General features: G+C 42.1%; 1 protein-coding gene across 3 annotated transcripts in view; it reads right to left on the bottom strand.

The window, feature by feature from the left end:
• cep41 (centrosomal protein 41) overlaps positions 1–12210 on the bottom strand; it is a 29359-nt gene extending 17149 nt beyond the window's left edge. Inside the window, exons 1-3 of one of the 3 annotated variants that reach the window (XM_003229132.4) lie at positions 12074–12210; positions 3478–3541; positions 86–133 (exon numbers count right to left, since the gene is read on the bottom strand). In XM_003229132.4, coding sequence (XP_003229180.2) covers positions 86–133; positions 3478–3541; positions 12074–12106 — 145 coding nt within the window. In that variant the 5' untranslated portion in view covers positions 12107–12210. Of the gene's footprint in view, positions 1–85; positions 134–3477; positions 3542–9272; positions 9418–11974 lie in introns of those variants that run through there. The other 2 variants (XM_062983342.1, XM_062983343.1) reach the window with 2 other exon arrangements.
• Positions 12211–22312: the final 10102 nt, after the last annotated feature.

Here is a 22312-nt window from a genome sequence, read left to right as displayed (position 1 = left end):
TCAAATTTCTATATCCCCTCACCATCGTATTCCTGCTCTTAATGATCAGAATAGATATGTAAGTTACTGTTGTAATATTACTCACTTTTCTTGATCTCTTCTAGTTTTTCAGTGTATTTGGTCATACTGCTACCTGCAAAAGAAAACAAATGTAGGAGGAATGCATCCCTCTCTATAGAAGAGGGACAATCGGTTCATTTTGCAGCAAGAACGGAGGGTGAAATCTGAACACTTGCCAAGATGTCATGTCTAGCAGTGAATTCAAAGTTAATCCTGTGCTCATAATTGCTGCTGTAGATTAGCAGGCCTAGGGGAAAAACCATAGTCCAAAATACCACCCAACTGTAGCTCCAAGAAGCTTGAAGTATATAAATGTCATTAAATTCATTTCCATAGTAGAATCATAGAATCATAGAATAGTAGAGTTGGAAGAGACCTCATGGGCCATCCAGTCCAACCCCCTGCCAAGAAGCAGGAAATCGCATTCAAAGCACCCCCGACAGATGGCCATCCAGCCTCTGCTTAAAAGCCTCCAAGGAAGGAGCCTCCACCACAGCCCGGGGGAGAGAGTTCCACTGTCGAACAGCCCTCACAGTGAGGAAGTTCTTCCTGATGTTCAGGTGGAATCTCCTTTCCTGTAGTTTGAAGCCATTGTTCCGTGTCCTAGTCTGCAGGGCAGCAGAAAACAAGCTTGCTCCCTCCTCCCTATGACTTCCCTTCACGTATTTGTACATGGCTATCATGTCTCCTCTCAGCCTTCTCTTCTGCAGGCTAAACATGCCAAGCTCTTTAAGCCGCTCCTCATAGGGCTTGTTCTCCAGACCCTTAATCATTTTAGTCGCCCTCCTCTGGACGCTTTCCAGCTTGTCAACATCTCCCTTCAACTGTGGTGCCCAAAATTGAACACAGTATTCCAGTTGTGGTCTGACCAAGGCAGAATAGAGGGGGAGCAGGACTTCCCTGGATCTAGACGCTATTCCCCTATTGATGCAGGCCAGAATCCCGTTGGCTTTTTTAGCTGCTGCATCACATTGTTGGCTCATGTTTAACTTGTTGTCCACGAGGACTCCAAGGTCTTTTTCGCACACACTGCTGTCAAGCCAGGCGTCCCCCATTCTGTATCTTTGATTTCCATTTTTTCTGCCGAAATGAAGTATCTTGCATTTGTCCCTGTTGAACTTCATTTTGTTAGTTTCGGCCCATCTCTCTAGTCTGTCAAGATCATTTTGAATTCTGCTCCTGTCTTCTGGAGTGTTAGCTATCCCTCCCAGTTTTGTGTCGTCTGCAAACTTGATGATCGTGCCTTCTAACCCTTCGTCTAAGTCGTTAATAAAGATGCTGAACAGAACCGGGCCCAGGACGGAGCCCTGCGGCACTCCACTTGTCACTTCTTTCCATGATGAAGATGACGCATTGGTGAGCACCCTTTGGGTTCGTTCGCTTAGCCAATTGCAGATCCACCTAACCGTAGTTTTGTCTAGCCCACATTTTACTAGTTTATTTGCCAGAAGGTCGTGGGGGACTTTGTCGAAGGCCTTACTGAAATCTAGGTAGGCTACATCCACAGCATTCCCTGTATCGACCCAACTCGTAACTCTATCGAAAAAAGAGATCAGATTAGTCTGGCATGACTTGTTTTTGGTAAATCCGTGTTGACTATTAGCAATGACCGCATTTGTTTCTAAGTGTTTGCAGACCACTTCCTTGATGAACTTTTCCAGAATCTTGCCTGGTATCGATGTGAGGCTGACCGGACGGTAATTGTTTGGGTCGTTCTTTTTTCCCTTCTTGAAGATAGGGACCACATTCGCCCTCCTCCAATCTGCTGGGACTTCTCCCGTTCTCCAAGTACTCTTTTTCCACATCCGGGTGGGAGGCATCTTTCCCCTGGCCTCCTGCAACTCCCAAAACAATCTTTATTAAGTCGGTACTTCTGGTTAGGTGATGGCTGGCAGGTGATTACCTCAAAGCCATTCAAGGAATTCAAAGGCTGAGCTTCTGAGGTTGCATCTACGCTGCAAAGTTAGTATAGTTTGGCACCACTGCCATGGCTCAATGCTATGGGATCATGAGAGTTTGGTCAGGCACCAGAACGTTTTGGGCAGAGAAGATTAAAGACCTCTAAAACTACAGCTCTCATGATTCCATAGCATTGAATGATGGCAGTTAAATTAGTGTCAAATTGCATTAATTCTACAATACGAATGCACCTTTAGCTGCTTTTCTACTCCAGCATGGTTGCCTTTGGGTATAGCCATTCCGTTCCATGAAGAAGAACCAACCGTTTTAAAATAATAGTATTTAGAGAGTGACACGGTAACTCTAAAAAAAAACCCACACAAAGTAAGATTCAAACATAGCGGGAAAAGTCTGGAAAGTATTTAAACAATGGGTACAAGGACATGTTTTGCATGTTGGTTGCTGGGCACACATCTTTCTTAGAGGGTCTCTGTTAACGGAACTGGGAAAGGGCATTCTTTAGTTGAATGGCCAGGAGTGCCATTGGTTTGACTTAATAAAACTCAGTTTCATTTGACAAAGATCTGAGAAAAGTTAATTTCAGAATTACAGAACTGCCTAGTCAGCAAGCTATTTGGGTGAAGGATCTGAGGAGCTGTCATCACCAAGCTCTGCATTTTGTTGTCATAGTTAAGTGTACCAACAGTAGACTAAGAAAAAGGGGCAAGCAAAGTAAGTAAGGGAATGCAAAATCAGCAAACAGAAGCAATCTATGAATAATTTTCAAGGTCTTACTCTCTGCAAAACTAAAAATTGGGAAACTGAATTTTTTCATTTGTCTCAATAGAAATCTTATCTAACTGGCAAATCCTTCATTTTTCCTCCTGCACATAGTTAATCTCCTATCTAGTGCTCCAATTTAATTGCAAGGACTGGGAGAAACCCTCCATTCCAGTCTTGCACATATGTCTGCACAATTTAACAGCACACGTGACCAAGCACAAAATTAGCAACCATTTGTTAAGTAAAAGCAATATAAAGCATATTAATAAATGAATGCATTTATGATCTCCAGCAATTGTTATTTTACAGGTCAACAGAAAAGCAACTATATTGAGATGCCTTTTCTAGTCACCTAATAATAATCCTAATATTAGTCACTAGTAGTCTGTGGAGACTAAGTCATTAATGGCCATTGTCACCTCATGGCTTGACATCACAAACCACACCAGGTCTGGATCTGGGCACAAAACCCTATCTATAGAAAATCCACTGTACAAAAGTAGCCAGATTTGGGGACTTATAGCTCATGGCTCATCTAGGTTCTGTTATAGAATATGGTGGTTTAAACCGTTTAACTGTTTAAATATTTACTTTAAAATTGTTTTGTTGTCAGTACCACACCCCATCCATACTTTAATAAACAAATGTATTATATATGCTGTGTACTTTGCTAAGATTCTGAGCCTTAGATTGAAATATTTCCCTCCCAGCACAGAGAAAGAGAAGTTCACATACCTGTGTCAAGGCGAGTTTTTACATGCTGGTATTTAGGATTCTGTGGGATCCTTTTGGTCAAAAGCTGGTTTCAAAAAAGGGAGAGAAAAACAAAAAAACAAAACAAAAACACCTTCACTAAACACTGAAAATAAGCCAGGCATAGAGTGGAGAACTAGCATCTCACACAATTATTGCCCACCATTGCAGAATCCAAAAATGTAGAAGCAGCAAGGTCAGAGAAGCATGATACCTTAACACTGTAAACCAGTGCCTACACAGGATGAATCTCTGTTTTCTTAAATGTATGGGTCCAGAAGTATTTTGTCCCCACCCCCACCCCACCCTCTGGATTTTGGAATTCCTATATTTGTATGTATTTACATAATTAACTACAGTATCTTCCAGGTAGCGTCCAAATTTAGACACAAAATTCGTCTATGATCCATATACACTTTATACACATAGCCTAATGGTAATTTTACGCACAATCTTTTAAACAGTTTTACGCATAAAACAAAGTTTGCGTAATCTGAACCATTATAAAGCAAAAGGTGTCACAATCAGTGCAACATCATGTGAAAAGCAATACAATTCTCACCCCATATCTAGATGCATCTTTTTTTTAAAAAAAATCACAACAGCAAACACATTTCCCCATTAAGACAAGGGTTCTGCTTGTCTAATCCACATTTGATCAAAACAACTACAGAGGATTGTATGAGACAGACATAACTTTAGCAATTTCACAATTCCTTTTTGAGATGAAACACGAGTTGATCCACCTGCTTTGATATCAGGCTCAAAGGCTAGAAACGGTGGTGTGATTATGGTGGGGCTGGGAGATCAGATGTGGCATCCAAGCCTATGTACAATAAATACATGAATGTGGTTGTAATAATTAAAGCATGCATGTCAAGTTATTCCTTTTTAAATACTGTTAAGAACAATCCAAAAACTGGAGAACTTTGAGGATGGGGCTCTTCCTCTCAGAAGTAAGACAATAACGCTAAGGTGCTATCAAAATCTTGTTCAATGCCCCTTAGACAGGGAAAATGCATCTGACAGCCTTTCCACACAACCATATAACCCAAAATATCAAGCCAGAATGATCCAGACTATCTGTTTTGAACTGGGTTATCTGAGTCCACACTGCCATATATCCCAGTTCAAAGCAGGTAATGTGGGATTTTATTCAGCTGTGTAGAAGAGGCCTTAGAATGGAATATAGTAGTTTGTTGAATATAAAAGCCTCATGTGCACATTCCAATATATAGTCACAAAGAAACTGTTGTCGCCAACAGAGACAAAATGACTACTGTAACCAAGAACCAACAAAGATACCGTACAACAACCTTACCCGTTTTTCTGCATTGGTCAGCAAAGATAATGTAGGGAAGCGAAGTAAGACAGGAGTAGTTCTCTTGCTTGTTAGTGTCTTTATTCTCTTTGCACAGAGTAGATTTAGAAATACCCATGTCTTAACTCTCCATATGTTTCCTTTAATAAAAGACTAAGAAGCTCTTCCTAATAATAATAATATTAACTTGAAGAATTCTGGGAAGGGGAACTGGAATGTTCATTTTAAAAAATAGACCCATTTCTCTTGAGTATGGTTACAGTCATAGCATGTTGTCACCTATTTGGCAAGCCTGCAACTCTCTTCATATTTACCAGATGAATTCCAAGCTGATCAGAAGCTTTGTGAATGATTCTATGACATGCATAAGTAAACGGAGCCTTGGATAAACAGCCTTTCAATTACACAATTTAACTACATACTTCAGAGCAACACAGGCCAAGTTAGCATACACATCAGCTGGCAGAAAACTGTATATTACACAGTGATACATTTCATGCAAGTCTCTTGGTTTTGAATGTGGGTTCTAAATGCAAAACAGTTCTTCACAATTTTTGACACCATCAACATTTTACCTGGGGCAGACTCTACGCAGCCATCTAAAAACTGCAGTCTGGGTTCATGTAATTGTTCGCAAAATCACATATTTTTTCTCTACAGCCTGGAACTTGAAGACAAGACATTTTCATATAACTAATTTACAAACTGGGTTTATGTGATTTATAAACTGAGACCTCCCTTGAGGAGGTGTGGGTATCAAGTAAATGATAACTATATTCTGTGAGCCAACACTCAATGGGCATCAAATAAGCCATGAGGAAATTCTTCAATGGGTTTCTACTATTTCAGCCTAATGTAGAAAACTAGAAAACTGCAATTGATCTGTATCAATTAGTGTTGTTTACATCAGGCCATTTTAACAGGATGACCCCCAGATGTGTTTGATTACAATTAACATCATGGCAACTGCACGTCATGGGAACTGTAGTCTAACACTTCTTGGGGGGGGGGGGGAATCAGCTTGGTTTACACATTTTAAACACTTAGCTTTTTTATTAAGAAAGTCTCAATATGATGCCAGTATTGAACATAGCAACAGTTACAAGTTGCTACCTAGTTAAGGGTACTGTAATAGCACAGAAATGGCAGCAGATGATTAGGTATATGCTTTTGGAAGTCTCTGTTAAAAGTTTTGTTATCTCATCCCTGAGATTTATGAAACTGGAAGTCTAGTCCAATCCAACCTTAGCTTAATACAGAAAGCCAGTGCTAAAGGATCCCTGATAAGTGATCATCTAGTCTTTGATTAAAAATCACATAACGAGAGCCTGCCATCAGAATGTCAATCATAGATGACACTATGTGTTGTCGAAGGCTTTCATGGCCGGGATCACAGGGTTGTTGTATGTTTTCTGGGCTGTATGGCCATGTTCTAGAAGTATTCTCTCCTGATGTCGGGAGAGAATACTTCTAGAACATGGCCATACAGCCCGGAAAACATACAACAACCCATAGATGACACTAAACGTTCACCAACTCATGGAGTCTTAGTCCTGGGAACTATGAAGAGCAGTAAGAAAATCTGACCACAAAATAATACAATTTGAAGGGCTGCATAAACATTCAGGCTTGGATCTTCCACATGCAAACCTGGGACAGGATCTTACCCTGCAAACCTGGGACTGTAGCTTAAAAATGTAAATGAATACAATGAAAAACACTGACAAAGTCAAAAGGAAACACATATAAAAAGATATCTTTCAAATGTAATAAAATTATCCATGGAAACAAAACAATTTAAAACAAATTCACTAAAATAAAAAAAGAGAAATGAACAAACAGCAGAAGCTTGACGTCTATTCCGAAACACCGCTTGGAACAGAAAAGTTTTCTCTTGCCCTCTTACAAAGGGAAAGAGGCCATCCTAGTCTCCTGAGAGAGCGAGTTCCAATGTCCAATTGAGAAGGCTAAATCCTTTATATGCACAGGACTAATCTGGCTCTTAACACCCCAGCAGACATCACCAAGGGATCTAGCTGACAACAGAGCTTTTGGAATTTTGAATTAGCAAGAACTTCAATGGGAATGGGAAGTCCTGCTGGGATGGAAGAGTGAATGCCAGGGCCTGGTTTAAAAGACCAACTCTATTTAGCTGGCCATGGCAGAAGCAGTAGTACTGCAATTGTAAAAGTTTGGCTAAGTTTATGAATCCAGCAATCCCAGGAGGAAGATACGAAGGTAATATCCCTCACCTGTTAGTTACCTTCAATATAAGTCAGGAGGACATAACACTGTCTTAAAAACATGGAATATCCACATCACCATATGCATTAATATCATTTTAGAGATCTCTACCTTGAATTCCTTTACTTCAAGAAGCCATGAAAGAAACACTTCAAAGCCTCATAGCTCCCTAACCAGTACCCATGCTGGCTGAATCTGGAAATTGTAGTTTTCCAACTTTTCAAAGAAATAGCTTTGTTACTCCGTTGAAGCAGGGAAGGACCTATATCAACACACACAGCTCTTTCCAAGGTCCACAATGTGCATATTTTTCATATGATCCTAATTCTGACAGCTGTTTTAATTCTACTGATATTCCTGTAGTTTTAAAATCATCAGTGCAGCTATGGAATTGGGACTGATATCTGCAAAAGCTCATGCTCAAATTTAAATCAGTTAATCAGAAATGTACAAGTGGTAGTTTTAAAAACACTTCCAAGCGGTCTTCAATGAGTGAATGAAAACACTGAGAGCCAAATCCAAAATTAACTGGAAAAGAGAATTAAGAGAACGGTGATGGTGGGGGATGACAGTTCAAAGCAGACAAATAGGATTTTTATGGCAGTATAGAAGGGGCCAGTTCAAAGCAGACAATGTGGATTGTCTGCCTTGATAATCTGGATTTTGTATGGCAGTGTGGAAGGGGCCAGTTCAAAGCAGATAATGTGGATTGTCTGCTTTGATAATACAGTAGAGTCTCACTTATCCAAGTTAAACGGGCCAGCAGAAGCTTGGATAAGTGAATATCTTGGATAATAAGGAGGGATTAAGGAAAATCTTATTAAACATCAAATTAGATTATGATTTTACAAATTAAGAACCAAAACATTGTTGGAGTATGGTTGTATTTGTATGAAATGTAAATCAAGTGTTTACTGCTGATGAGCAAGAGTGTGTATTTTTCAGTAATGAAATAGTTAACAGCAGGCTAGTTTTGACTGACAGCCTGTTGTGATTGCTATGACCTATCAGGCATTATTTCCTGCCTTTGAGGGTTGGAACTTCCTCCGGACAGAGGAATGTGTTTTATCTTATCTGTGGTGTTCGGTTTGAGCTTTCGCTGAAGATGGACTATGAATGCTATGCTCTGAAGCCGAGAAATGCAAACTGTAAATAGACATGTAAATAAAGTTAATCAACATTTGGACTTCGTCTGCTGGAGTGTTTGTTTGACCAGTGCTGTTTCTCAGCATGGGAATACAGTCTGGAGAAGGAGGTGAGACTGGGATGATGATTTTTGGAATCCACTCTGCAACCCATCATCCCCCGACAAACATCATGTTATACAACAAATTTGACAGAAAAAGTAGTTCAATATGCAGTAATGTTATGTTGTAATTACTGTAGTTACGAATTTAGCACCAAAATATCATGATATATTGAAAACATTGACTACAAAAATGGCTTGGATAATCCAGAGGCTTGGATAAGTGAGACTCTACTGTACATGCACAATACATTGCACATTCCTGGATCTGTAAGTATGTTGCCCTTTCAAAATTAACTACAGTTCTTGGAATATCTTGAGTCTGGACTTACAGACACTCCTGTGAACATAATTTTTTTTATAACTTGTAATATACAAGGGTTATCCAGAAAGTAGATTACGTTTTGGAATTAAAAATGAACGAAGTATAGGAGAAAACATTTACCATATGCAGTTGAAAGCCACATCCAAATACCACTTCTCAACATAGTCGCCATTCAAATCTAGGCACTTATCATAGCGATGAATGAGCTTAGCAACTCCTTCGCCACAAAACCCTGCCGCTTGTGTCCTCAACGCAGCGTTTTGGCGACGATGCGCAGCTGTGGGAAAGGGTGACCGGCTAGTTGAGGATGCAAGCGGCAGAGTTATGCGGGGAAGGAGTTGCCAAGCTCATTCATCGCTATGATAAGTGCCTAGATTTGAATGGCGACTATGTTGAGAAGTGGTATTTGGGTGTGGCTTTCAACTGCATATGGTAAATGTTTTCTCCTATACTTCGTTCATTTTTAATTCCAAAACGTAATCTACTTTCTGGATAACCCTCATAGTAGAATTTTCTTTGGGATGAAAAATAGCCCATTAGTGGAAGGTCTTATTTATCTGCCTAAATAAGGGTTAAAGCATTTTACTTAGTAATGCCAAATTATTTATTTATTTCCCATACAAGTATCCTGCCCTTCTCACCCGAAAGGGGACTCAGCACCGCCCCACAATCGGCAGCAATGCGATGACCAACATACAATTCCAAAAATAACACAATTAAAAGCAAACATTAAACATAAATTAATTAAAAACAACAGTTAAAATCACGCAAGTAAAATAAGAGCATAATTGAGGGTGTTTTTCCCCAGTGGTGTTCTAAAGGAATGTTTCTACCTTATAGAATCTGTAATAAGTGACTCCATAACATATCCATAGCAACACACACATACATATTCTAACTGTCCTTTAAAATGCTACAAACAAAAATCCTGCTCAGAGTGGTTTGTTTAAATTCCTAGAACAATCTTGAGAAGGTAAATAAGAGATACCATGTATGTGATTGTGCCTTTTAAACATCTCAAAAGTTAAGCTCTTTTATTTTCTTTTTGAACCTGTCAAATAGCATATTACAAAGCCATTTTACTATATTTAAAGTATTTTAATTCTTTTTTTCAAAGAGCTTTATATATGCTGATGACCTTGGCCTAACAACACAAGCAAAAGACTTTGAAACAGTCGAAAACTAACTCACTAATGCCTTGAAAGATCTCTCCAATTGCTACAAAGAGAACCACCTAAAGCTTAACATTGCCAAGACAACGGTGTGCCTTCCACCTTCGTAACCGTGAAGCCAATAGGAAATTGGAAGTTACTTGGGCAGGCCAAGAGCTTGAACACTGTTCCCATCCTAAATATCTCGTTGCCACCTTAGATCGAACACTGACATTTAGGAAACATTGTATGAACACCAAGCAGAAAGTAGCTGCATACAATATCATCCTGCAAAAACTTGCTGGCAGCACATGGGATGCAGATCCAAAACTAATAAGAACATCAGCCCTGGCCTTGTCTTACTCAACTGCTGAGTATGCCTGCCCCATCTGGCATACATCTACTCACACAAAGCAGATGAATATAGCACTGAATGAGACATGTAAAATAATCACAGGATGTCTTAAACCCACACCTGTTGATAGACTCTGTAAGCTACCTGGCATTGCCCCCGATGTGTGACGGGAAGTTGCGGCTAACTGTGAGAGAAATAAGGTTGGACACTGTGAAAACAATCCTCTGTATGGCAATCCGCTTCCTCCCAGTAGACTCAAATCAAGGAAAAGCTTCATGAGAACCACCACTTCTCTTCACGTTCCCCCAGCAACAGCAAGAGTATTCCTCTGAGCAGCTAAACTAAGCAATTTAAATGGTTGACCCCCCATGAGGGTCTTCCTCCAGTAGCAAACCAAGAATGGGCAACTTGGAAGTCCCTGAACAGACTCAGAAGAGAGTAGGCAGATCAAAAGACAACCTGGCAAAATGGCATGACCTAGATGAATCCTCCACCTTGTGCGACTGTGGGGTAGAACCGACAACTCCACATCTGTGTGCTTACCCGCAATGCCTTGCCTCATATACGGAGAAAGAATTGTTGAAAGCTACAGACAATGCTGTCGATGCTGCCTATTTTTGATCAAAAATTATTTAGCTGCTTGTGTTCCGTCTATTTTTATCAGTTTTATACTTATTTATGCAATGCTTTTGAAATGAAATAAATAAATAATGTTTTTACCACATTATTATTTAATTGGATTTTAACTTCTGTGTTGCATATTGGGGCCCCTGGTGGCGAAGTGTGTTAAAGCACTGAGCTGCTGAACTTGCGGACCAAAAGGTGCCAGGTTCAAATTCCAGGAGCGGAATGAGCTCCTGCTGTTAGCCCCAGCTCCTACCAACCTAGCAGTTTGAAAACATGCAAATGTGAGTAGATCAATAGTTACCGTTCCGGCGGGAAGGTAACGGCACTCCATGCAGTCATGCCGTTGGCCACATGACCTTGGAGGTGTCTATGGACAATGCTGGCTCTTCGGCTTAGAAATGGAGATGAGCACCAACCTGCAGAGTCGGTCACGACTGGACTGGACTTAACGTCAGGGGAAACCTTTACCTTTACCTATGGAGTGTGCAATTACTGAAAAATATGTCTGAAAGAATTAAAGAAAACTATTACAAAACAGGGTTTTTGTATGTTTTCAGGGCTGTATGGCCATGTTCCAGAAGTAATAATAATAATAATTTTAGTCTGAAACGATCTGCCAACTTTATTGGCATTTTTAAACCTGTTTTGGGTGGAGTGTTAGCGGCCTTGAGTCCCCTCAGAGAAAAAGGCGGGGTAAAGATAAAAAGATAATAACAATAATAGTAATTAAATATAATAAAGATAATGGATTTTATATTACTGTGGAAGGGGCTTTTGTCAAGCTACAAAAAGGATACCATCGAACTGAGCTAAAGTGGTATCAAACTGCATCAATTTTACAATTTGGATACACACAAAGGAGGGTGAGAGCCAAGGTTCAATGTGTTGTCGAAGGCTTTCATGGCCGGGTTGTTGTGTGTTTTCCGGACTGAATGGCCATGTTCCAGAAGCATTCTCTCCTGCCGTTTCACCCACATCTATGGCAGGCATCCTCAGAGGTTGTGAAGTAGCCAAGGTTCATGTGAGGCAAGACCAATGGAGGAGTCCGTACGCTTTGATGCCACACCGTTTGTATTCCAGCTGTTTTGGACTTCAACTCCCAGAATTCCTTGCCATTGACTGATACAGCAAGGGCTTCTGGGAATTGAAGTCCCAAACCCCTGAGGGGCCAAATCTCCCTCCTTTATGCTTGAAAGATGAACCCAATTACCTCAGTGTTGTCTATGAAGGCGTGGAGAAGCAGAGGGAATATATGAGTATCATCGTTATTATTATTTATCAGGATAGAGTGAGTTATTAATGCCCTCACCTCAGGGTCGCCGATGCGCCTCCTCGCCGACATCCTGCCCAACTGTCGGCCTCGCAGCCTCTGTGCGCGTCTCCACCAATCAGAACCGCCGCAGCCTAGCTCTGCGTCGCCATTGGTCGCCTCTCTGCGCGTCTGCGCCAATCAGAGACTCCCTAGCTTAGCCCGGAGTCGCTACTGGTCGCACTGTCAGCCAATCAGCCACCGCGCGCGCTCTCTCCCTCTTAAAAAGAGCTTCAGCCACGCCCACTCCGCTTTCTCCCTTTCATGAGCGAGACCTGTCACTGGTTACCCGGGGCAACGCGGGACGCCTCCGCTTGGCGCTTGAGCCAAGCCTTTCAGGCGACGGTTGTGACGTCACATACCTTGCGCGCATGCGTTAGCTGTGGTGTCCTTGCGCGGCCTAGTGGGTAAAATAGTCCCAGGCTTTATTTACTTTTATTTACATTTAAACGTTATTTAAATATATTTATATTAATTGTTATTATTTATTTACTTTTAAACGTTATTTAAATTTAAACTGTATTCATCTTGTTATTTATATTTTACAATGATTTCAATTTAAATGCACAGTAGAGTCTCACTTATCCAACATAAACGGGCCGGCAGAAGCTTGGATAAGCGAATATCTTGGATAATAAGGAGGGATTAAGGAAAAGCCTATTAAACCTCAAATTAGGTTATGATTTTACAAATTAAGCACCAAAAACATCATATTATACAACAAATTTGACAGAAAATATGTATATGCATATAATATCAATAATATTATTTTGTAATACAATATAATACTAATAATACAATATAATAATGTTAATTATATGTTATATATTACATGTAATATTAATAATAATATTACAATATATTGATATAGTACAATATGGTAATTTATTGCAAGTATTGTGCTATGCTAATAATATAATATTGTATGTAAATTTAATTTGTAAGCCGCTCTGAGTCCCCTTGTTATCGACCGCGTTTGGGGGATCGGGCCCCTTTAGAAGGAAGCCGATCCGGTCCTGAGGGAACGGACCTTGGCGAAGCCAAAAGAAGAATATAAGCCGCAATACAACCTGAAGCCGAAATGAAGAAGGTCCGCCAAGTTGAAGGAAAAATCCGCCAAGGAGTTTTTATTGAGCAATTCAGCTGAAAAGGACGCTAATAGTGATCATTCAATCTACTAGCGTAACATATGTTTCAAATAAAGCCATATTTATACAATGTTTTGGTCTGACAGCCCTTTGAATCTCCCGCCCCGCTTCCCCGCCCATCTGATCGTGGATAGGCTAGAAGGTTGAATGAGGCGGGCTTTCGTTTCCCGCCTTGCTCTGCTGGCCCAATGGGGAGCCGCTTATTGTCCCCATTCGGGCCAATCAGAGAGGAGGAGGCGGGAGCTATTGAGACAAAGAGGTGACCGGACAGGAAACATCTGATTAATTCTGGCCCAGCCGATTTCTAAAGGAATTAATGACACCCATCAAGGATGTCCGGGGTCCTGTCACGTTCACAGATTTTAGATATGTCTTTGGGATGTCAGACGGGAAGTGGTGATGGGTGGTGATGAGCCATCATTGACGGCCCCACAGGGTGCCTTCCTGCGGCGTCCTGGCCTGAGATGTGACAATGTTTGCCTTGGGGGCGAGTCACCTTTAGTTTGGTGACTCGCCCCATATTGTCCATGCGATCGGAATGAGATGGGATTAAACTGTGGCAGATTATCCTTTTGTTCTTGGGAAGGGAGGTCTGAGTCATGGGGCTAGAGTTCAGGTTGGGGTCATAATATTTCCCATTTGATTTCATGATCTGACAATTATATGGGATAAAATGAAAATTAAAATAAAGTTGGAACATAAACCCAGCTGGGAAAAACACATATTTTCCGGGGATCCCAAAGAGTATAAATACATATTAGCCGATAGGTAGATTTCAAGGAAATAAAGGAGAATCCATAAAGGTAGGTGACATTGCATAAAGGGGAATCATGAATGATATAAACAATAGAAAACATTTGATAAAAACGAAGTTTACAACATCTGGGGAACCCAATATAGAAGTGGAGTCCTAACAGTATGATTTCACAATTCATGAAGTTGTTATCTCTTGCCTCAGAGTGCAGGGATAATCCACAGTAAACTCCAGTAAAAAGTCCCAATCACCTTCTACTATAAATATATGGAATATAGAACATAAAGTCTTGATTTTTGAACTATCTTTTACAAAGTCCTGGAGGGGAGGTCACCTCGATCACATTTTCCCCCCTTCGGGGCTTGGAAATGGCTATGAACATTTCCCAAAGCCCCGACATTTCACTGCATGCAGGGCCTCTGCCTTGGTAGATCAGATTGTGCCTTTTTGTTGGAGGGCAGGAGCTTGAAGAGGTGAAAGCTGAGGTTCAGTCAGTGGTGGGTGATCCCATGGTGTTGAAACAGATGTCCCTTGGTCTGGAGTCATGGGAAATGGAGCATGAAGGTGGAGGTGGTGAGGGCTGGGGATGATGGAGGCTGTGATGCAGTACTCCCATTTGGCTGCCTTTTCTTGGCTGCAGCTTGGGCCCCCCTTTGTAGTTGGCAGCTGGGGGCAACTGGGCACAGCTTCTGCGCCTCACAGCACGGCGCCTCCTGGTGACTGCAGGCAGGTCCAGCACTCCAACAGAGGAGACGGAAAGGAGAGAGTGCCTAGGGAAACTAAGGACAGATTATAAGCCCCCCCTCCCTCCCGTGGTGGGGTTAGTCAGGGAAGTCACTCATACCTTGTGAGGGCTCCAGCAGTCCTGGGGTCCTTCTTTGGCACAGCTCTGGTGAGGGCGGAACATCCTTCCCTCATGGTGGTCACTGGTAGAATCCTGTTCATTTCTTCTGGGACATCTTCTGCCATGGCGGCCAATTCTGTCCCCTGGTGATGTCATGAGGGCCTCCTTGGCAGCGTCAAAGGCAGACCTGCACTCAGTAGCCCTTTGCCAGGGCAGAACCAGGCCAGCTGGAGGGCACCATACGGTGGTCTGGCCATAAAAGCCTGCCATGTGCAAGAATCCTTTCAGCAGTGTCTTAGTCTCTAGCCCCTGAGCCAGGCAGATGGGGCTGCTTCCCCCGTGGGGGTCTCAGATCAGCCACAGGTGGGGCTGTCTCTTCTGGGTGACTGGGGGTCCGGGCTTACCCTCACAGGACCATCTCCAATGGCCTCTGAGTTCTAGCTGCTGCATGAAATCCACAGCGCACTCCGAGAGCCCCTACCCAGGTCTTAGAACTGTTCATGGTGGCAGGTATGGATTATGGGTCTTGCAGTCTGGTCTGATGTCCTCAGTCAGGTGGTTGGGTCCGGTCCTCTGGATCTCTTCAGCTGTGCCTGGAAGGTCCCCTGGACTCTGTACTGCCCCCCCTCATAATTAAAGGCAGTTAGAGGGATTTTTAAAACATTCACACGCATGCACTCAGGGAAAGGGAGGGAGAAGGACCCGAAAGGAAGAAAGGAGATTGTTGGGGAACTGTGGAGAGTGAAAGAGTGCCTTCACTATAAAAGTAAACCAGGATTTTGACTGAATGTTTATAAGGAGAAATGGGGATGCTGGGAAGGAAGGGGGGGGGAGCTTTGAAAAAGGAGAATGTTGAAGTGCATTTCGGCCTAGGAAAACATGAAGTGGAAGAGAGAGAGAGAGAGAGAAAAAAACTCACATATAGAAAAATACATCAATTCTTCCATCCCCCCCCCCTTTTCTCTCTAAGATAAGGGAGGCTTGAGGAGAGAGAGAGACAAGAAAAAGTTAAAACCACAGAAGCAGCAGGTTTTCTCTGGGGGGGGGGTCTCACAAAATATTAGGGCTTGAACCTTTGAAAATAGGGAGGTGAGATGGCACAGAAGAAAAGGGAGAGAGAGAGAGCATAGCACTAAGCTAGTCCATTCCAGCCCTCCTTCCCAGAAAACTATATATCACTGGTGGCTTTTAAGGCAAAGGGATGAGTAGAGAAGAGTTTACAGCCCACACATTACATAAACACACAAAATTTAATCAACACTTTTCTGGGAGTCCCCTTCCCCCACCCAAATCCTTTGCCATGCTTCCCAGATGGGAAAGAAAGAAAAAGGGGAAATTAAGAAACAGAAGCGGCTAAAGGAATGGCCCCCTCCCCCCTTTTGTAAGGACCAAAGGAAATATAAGACAACACTGAGGTAAAATCTTAGGGATAGTGTCTAGAAAATGGGAACAAAGGTAAATAAGGGATTTTAAAAGGTGAGAAGAGAGGAAGGAGAGGAGAAATGGATTTGAGATTTGAGGGAGAGAGAGAGATTTTCACTCAGGCCGGGGAAGAGAGAGAGAGAAAAGAAAAAAAGGGTACAATTTGAGGGTAGGCAAGGCAGAATATCAAGTTGGAGAAGATTTGATTTGAAAGAAGGAAGCAATCCTTGGAGAACTATAGATCTTGGTGGCAGGCTTCAGGACTGAATCTTCTCCCCCCTTTGCCCCTCCAAAAACAGGAAGAGGAAAAAAGTGTCCTCTTTGCACAATCTCCCCGCGGCCCCTCCTTCTCCTCTCTCTCCAAGAGAGGAATGAGCGCAGAGAGAGAGAGAGAGAGAGAGAGAGAGAGAGAGAGAGCCTGGTGGGGGCAAGAGAAGGAGGGGGATGGTGGGGCGATTCTTCCCATCTGAGGAAAACTCAGAATGTGGCAGGAGTTGAGTGGCAGGGGCAGATACAATTTGGGGGGGGGGGGCATCAGGCTTCAAAGGAACGGCTGGGATGGGGGCTGAGAGAGTGTGAACAGTGTTTTGGATCAGGTGTGTTTCGGGGTGAGAGGGGAGGGGGCTGGGAGCCCTCCTTCACGTTAGACTGGGCTGAACTCTCTGGAGGGGAATTTCTTGGGGGGGGGGGGAGATCCCTGAAGTAAGGGTTCCCTTGGAAGGCCAATTTGGGAGTCCTGGATCAGTGTAGGACTCAGGGTGAGGAGAAAAGGTGGGGATGGGGATTGGAGGAGGGGGCTGATGGGGTGGGGAGAAGGCAAGCAAATGTGTCCAGAAAATCCTCTGGAGGAGGGGGTAAGGGGAAAAGGGTCTAGGGGGGAATCTTTGGGGGGCTGTTTTTGGAGCCCAAATCTCTGCATGGGAAGATGTGGGCCCCCCTCCCCCCCTCCGATTCTCTCCCTGGCTTAGGGCCATGAACATTGCAGCATAAGCAAGTTGGGACCACTTGCCCTCCCCCTGGCGAGTCACCTTAGGTCAACACTCCGAATTCGGCGACTCGAGCAAAAGGGGGGGCAAGCTGTTCCCCCTTCAAGGGCCACAAGGGGCCACTTATGTGCTCTGAGTTAGCCCAACCTGGCCTGCACCATGTTTTTCGATGCAAAGCCCACCCCAATTGGCCAGGATCTTTCCCAATGGAGAATCCCTGGGGATGTCTGCTGGGGTGGGACACCCTAGACGTGCTTGAACAAACACCCATCCTTGGCTCAGCCCCTGCCCAGTACCTGACAGTTAATGGAGTAACGACTCACCCACCGGCTGGATGCAACTCGTCCTTTCAAGAGTTCTCCCTACACCAAGGCTGAATGGCTGGCGTTCGTGGGATCCGCAGGTGCCCCGGGAACACAATCGTTCCCCTACCCCACGATCCTAGAACCTGTAATCTTACAAGCCAGACTGTTCTCACACACCACCGGGCGCCAGATGTTCCCGCGTTTCACCAGGAATTTGTTACCGAGCCCTGATCCGAAGTGCAATACCTCCAGAACTCCGCCCACCTGGGTCTTAACAACGGGGCCGGTTCCCTTTTATTTTTTTTTACAGGGCGTCCCCTGTTTCACGTTGGCGCCTTTCCTTCGAGGAGCTAAAAATCTGCTTCCTCCTATCTGGCTCCTTTGTTCAGTACCCTGAATCAGATCTAGAGAGAGAAAGGGACTGCCAGAGAAATTTGGGTGTGAAATGAGGTCAAATTGTTGGTCGGAGGGCCCTCCTTGCAGCCGTTTCTCTCCCCAACCTGTTCCAGAATATCTGGACCAAGGTCGCCGCTTGGAATTTTAGCCTAGAAATTGATCTTTGGAACTTCCAAGCAAGTCCCTTCGTGGTAAAGCCAAATTATGTTATCGACCGCGTTTGGGGGATCGGGCCCCTTTAGAAGGAAGCCGATCCGGTCCTGAGGGAACGGACCTTGGCGAAGCCAAAAGAAGAATATAAGCCGCAATACAACCTGAAGCCGAAATGAAGAAGGTCCGCCAAGTTGAAGGAAAAATCCGCCAAGGAGTTTTTATTGAGCAATTCAGCTGAAAAGGACGCTAATAGTGATCATTCAATCTACTAGCGTAACATATGTTTCAAATAAAGCCATATTTATACAATGTTTTGGTCTGACAGCCCTTTGAATCTCCCGCCCCGCTTCCCCGCCCATCTGATCGTGGATAGGCTAGAAGGTTGAATGAGGCGGGCTTTCGTTTCCCGCCTTGCTCTGCTGGCCCAATGGGGAGCCGCTTATTGTCCCCATTCGGGCCAATCAGAGAGGAGGAGGCGGGAGCTATTGAGACAAAGAGGTGACCGGACAGGAAACATCTGATTAATTCTGGCCCAGCCGATTTCTAAAGGAATTAATGACACCCATCAAGGATGTCCGGGGTCCTGTCACGTTCACAGATTTTAGATATGTCTTTGGGATGTCAGACGGGAAGTGGTGATGGGTGGTGATGAGCCATCATTGACGGCCCCACAGGGTGCCTTCCTGCGGCGTCCTGGCCTGAGATGTGACAATGTTTGCCTTGGGGGCGAGTCACCTTTAGTTTGGTGACTCGCCCCATATTGTCCATGCGATCGGAATGAGATGGGATTAAACTGTGGCAGATTATCCTTTTGTTCTTGGGAAGGGAGGTCTGAGTCATGGGGCTAGAGTTCAGGTTGGGGTCATAATATTTCCCATTTGATTTCATGATCTGACAATTATATGGGATAAAATGAAAATTAAAATAAAGTTGGAACATAAACCCAGCTGGGAAAAACACATATTTTCCGGGGATCCCAAAGAGTATAAATACATATTAGCCGATAGGTAGATTTCAAGGAAATAAAGGAGAATCCATAAAGGTAGGTGACATTGCATAAAGGGGAATCATGAATGATATAAACAATAGAAAACATTTGATAAAAACGAAGTTTACAACATCTGGGGAACCCAATATAGAAGTGGAGTCCTAACAGTATGATTTCACAATTCATGAAGTTGTTATCTCTTGCCTCAGAGTGCAGGGATAATCCACAGTAAACTCCAGTAAAAAGTCCCAATCACCTTCTACTATAAATATATGGAATATAGAACATAAAGTCTTGATTTTTGAACTATCTTTTACAAAGTCCTGGAGGGGAGGTCACCTCGATCACACCCTTCGGGGTGAGAAGGGCAGCATATAAATGTATTAAATAAATAAAAAAAATAAAAAGTAGTTCAATACGTAGTAATGTTATGTAGTAATTAATGTATTTACGAATTTAGCACCAAAATATCATGATATATTGAAAACATTGACTACAAAAATGCCTTGGATAATCCAGAACCTTGGATAAGCGAGTTTTGGATAAGTGAGACTCTACTATATTTATATCAATTATTATTATTTATTTACATTTAAAACTTATTTTAAATGTAAATGTATTGATATCAATTGCAGCGGCGCTGCAAGTTAAACCGCTGAGCTGCTGAACTTGTTGACCAAGGAACAGGGTGAGCTCCCACTGTTAGCCCCAGCTTCTGCCAACCTAGATTCCAACCCGAAGGCAATCACTCCCAAATCCTAACAGTATTCGCAGGGATATGCAGTACATTCAATCACTTCAGCTCCCATAGACCACTGCGACTTGCACCAATTTATTGATTATTTATTTATTTAATGCATTTATATCCCGCCCTCCTCACCCCAGAGTGGCTTACAAATTAAATTTACATACAATATTATATTATTAGCATAGCACAATACTGGCAATAAATTACCATATTGTACTATATCTATATATTGTAATATTATTAATAATATTACATGTAATATATAATATAGAATTAATATTATTATATTGTATTACAAAATAATATTATTAATATTATATGCATATACAATATATTATAATATTATATATTATTGTAAATTATATTGTATATATGTATACAGTACAGTCTCACTTATCCAAGCCTCGCTTATAGTCAGTCCGCCAGCATTACAATAAAAAATGGTTTAATGGAAAAAATTAGCAACGCAAGGCAGCGTATATTACTAATAATATTACCATATAATGATATAGTACAATATAGTAATTTAATGATTATATTGTGCTAAATTTGTAAATACAGTAATTACTACATAGCATTACTGCGTATTGAACTACTTTTTCTGTCAAATTTGTTGTATAGCATGATGTTTTGGTGCTTAATTTGTAAAATCATAACCTAATTTGATGTTTAATAGGCTTTTCCTTAATCCCGCCTTATTATCCAACATATTTGCTTATCCAAGCTTCTGCCGGCCCGTTTAGCTTGGATAAGTGAGACTCTACTGTAATAATAAATAAATAATAATGAATTGAATGATGTGTTTTCTCGGTGAATCTATGTTCGCTACAATACTATTACCTTCCAATTCAACATATATCATACTAAGCCACAGCGAAGCGTGACTGGGTTTAGTTAGTATATAATAATAATAATAAATATAATAATAGATAGATAGCCGTGTTGAGTCTTGTTTGGGAGAGATAAAGTGGGATATATATAATAACTAGCTGTGCCCGGCCACACGTTGCTGTGGCATTGTCTGGTGGTGTTGGTGAGAAATTGTTGAGTTAGTGGTGGTATTGAATGTCTGTTGTGTGGTTGTCTTTATGTTGAGTATGCATTTGGTTGTTTGTGTACTGTGAAAGTGGTGACGGTAGAGGGGGTCTATGTCCCTGTGTAGTATTGTATAGTATTTATACGTTGTGCATGTGTTGTGAATGCTTGGATTGTGTCCTGCTGCATAGGGCTGGATGGCCCTTAGGGGTCTCTCCAAACTATTGTGCCTGTCCCCTGGGCTGAGTAGGTTGCTAGGAGACCAAGTGGGCAGAAATTAGCCCTCTAAACTGGCAGCAATTGGATAAAAACAATTATTCCTCTCCCTCTAATTAGGACTTTATTTTTCTTTTCTTTTTGTTGTATCAACCTAGAGCCGTGGATGATGGGTTGTGTTGTCAAATTTCGAGGTTGGGGGGCCTGTAGTTTTGTTGTTTTGTCCGCTGCCCTGATGCCATCACTCTTTTATATATATACTAGCTGTGCCCGGCCACGCGTTGCTGTGGCAAAGTGGTGGTGGTATTGGTTAAAAATTGTTGTGTAATTTTTATTTGACATTATTTGCATTTTTAAATTAATTTTATTGTAAGTTATATTTTTATTTATTATATTTTATTATTTTCTTGTATTATTTTTAGTTATTTTCTTTTATTATAGTATTTTATTGTATTAATTTTTAGTGTTTATTATTATTATTTTTTGGGTTGCTAGGAGACCAAGTTGGAGGAGCTTAGCCTTCTAACTGGCAGCAATTGGATAAAAGCAATTATTCCTCTCCCTCTAATTAGGACTTTATTTTTCTTTTCTTTTTTGTTGTATCAACCTAGAGCCGTGGATGATGGGTTGTGTTGTCAAATTTCGAGGTTGGGGGGCCTGTAGTTTTGTTGTTTTGTCCGCTGCCCTGATGCCATCACTCTTTTATATATATATAGATAATAAATGATAATAACACTGGGCTCAGTGCCTAAAGACCTTGGCCTGCACTTGAAAACAATCGGCACTGTGTCTGCTGTGGACTCATCTTGTTGTGTTTCAAATAATAATAATAATAATAATAATAATAATAATAATAATAATAATACAAACAGAGGCACAACTATGTGGCCCAAATGATTCATTGGAACCTATGCCTCAAGTATCACCTCCCTGCAGTTAAGAACTGGTGGGATCACAAACCTGCAAAGGTTGTGGAAAATGAACACGCAAAGATACTGTGGGACTTCTGAATCCAGACTGACAAAGTTCTGGAACACAACACACCAGACATCACAGTTGTGGAAAAGAACAAGGTTTGGATCATTGATGTTGCCATCCCAGGTGACAGTCGCATTGAAGAAAAACAACAGGAAAAACTCAGCCGCTCTCAGGACCTCAAGATCGAACTTCAAAGACTCTGGCAGAAACCAGTGCAGGTGGTCCCGGTGGTGATGGGCACACTGGGTGCCGTGCCAAAAGATCTC

Source organism: Anolis carolinensis, chromosome 5 (genome assembly GCF_035594765.1).
Source record: "Anolis carolinensis isolate JA03-04 chromosome 5, rAnoCar3.1.pri, whole genome shotgun sequence".
Lineage (NCBI taxonomy): Eukaryota > Metazoa > Chordata > Lepidosauria > Squamata > Dactyloidae > Anolis > Anolis carolinensis.
This window is presented reverse-complemented; position numbering and strand designations above follow the sequence as displayed.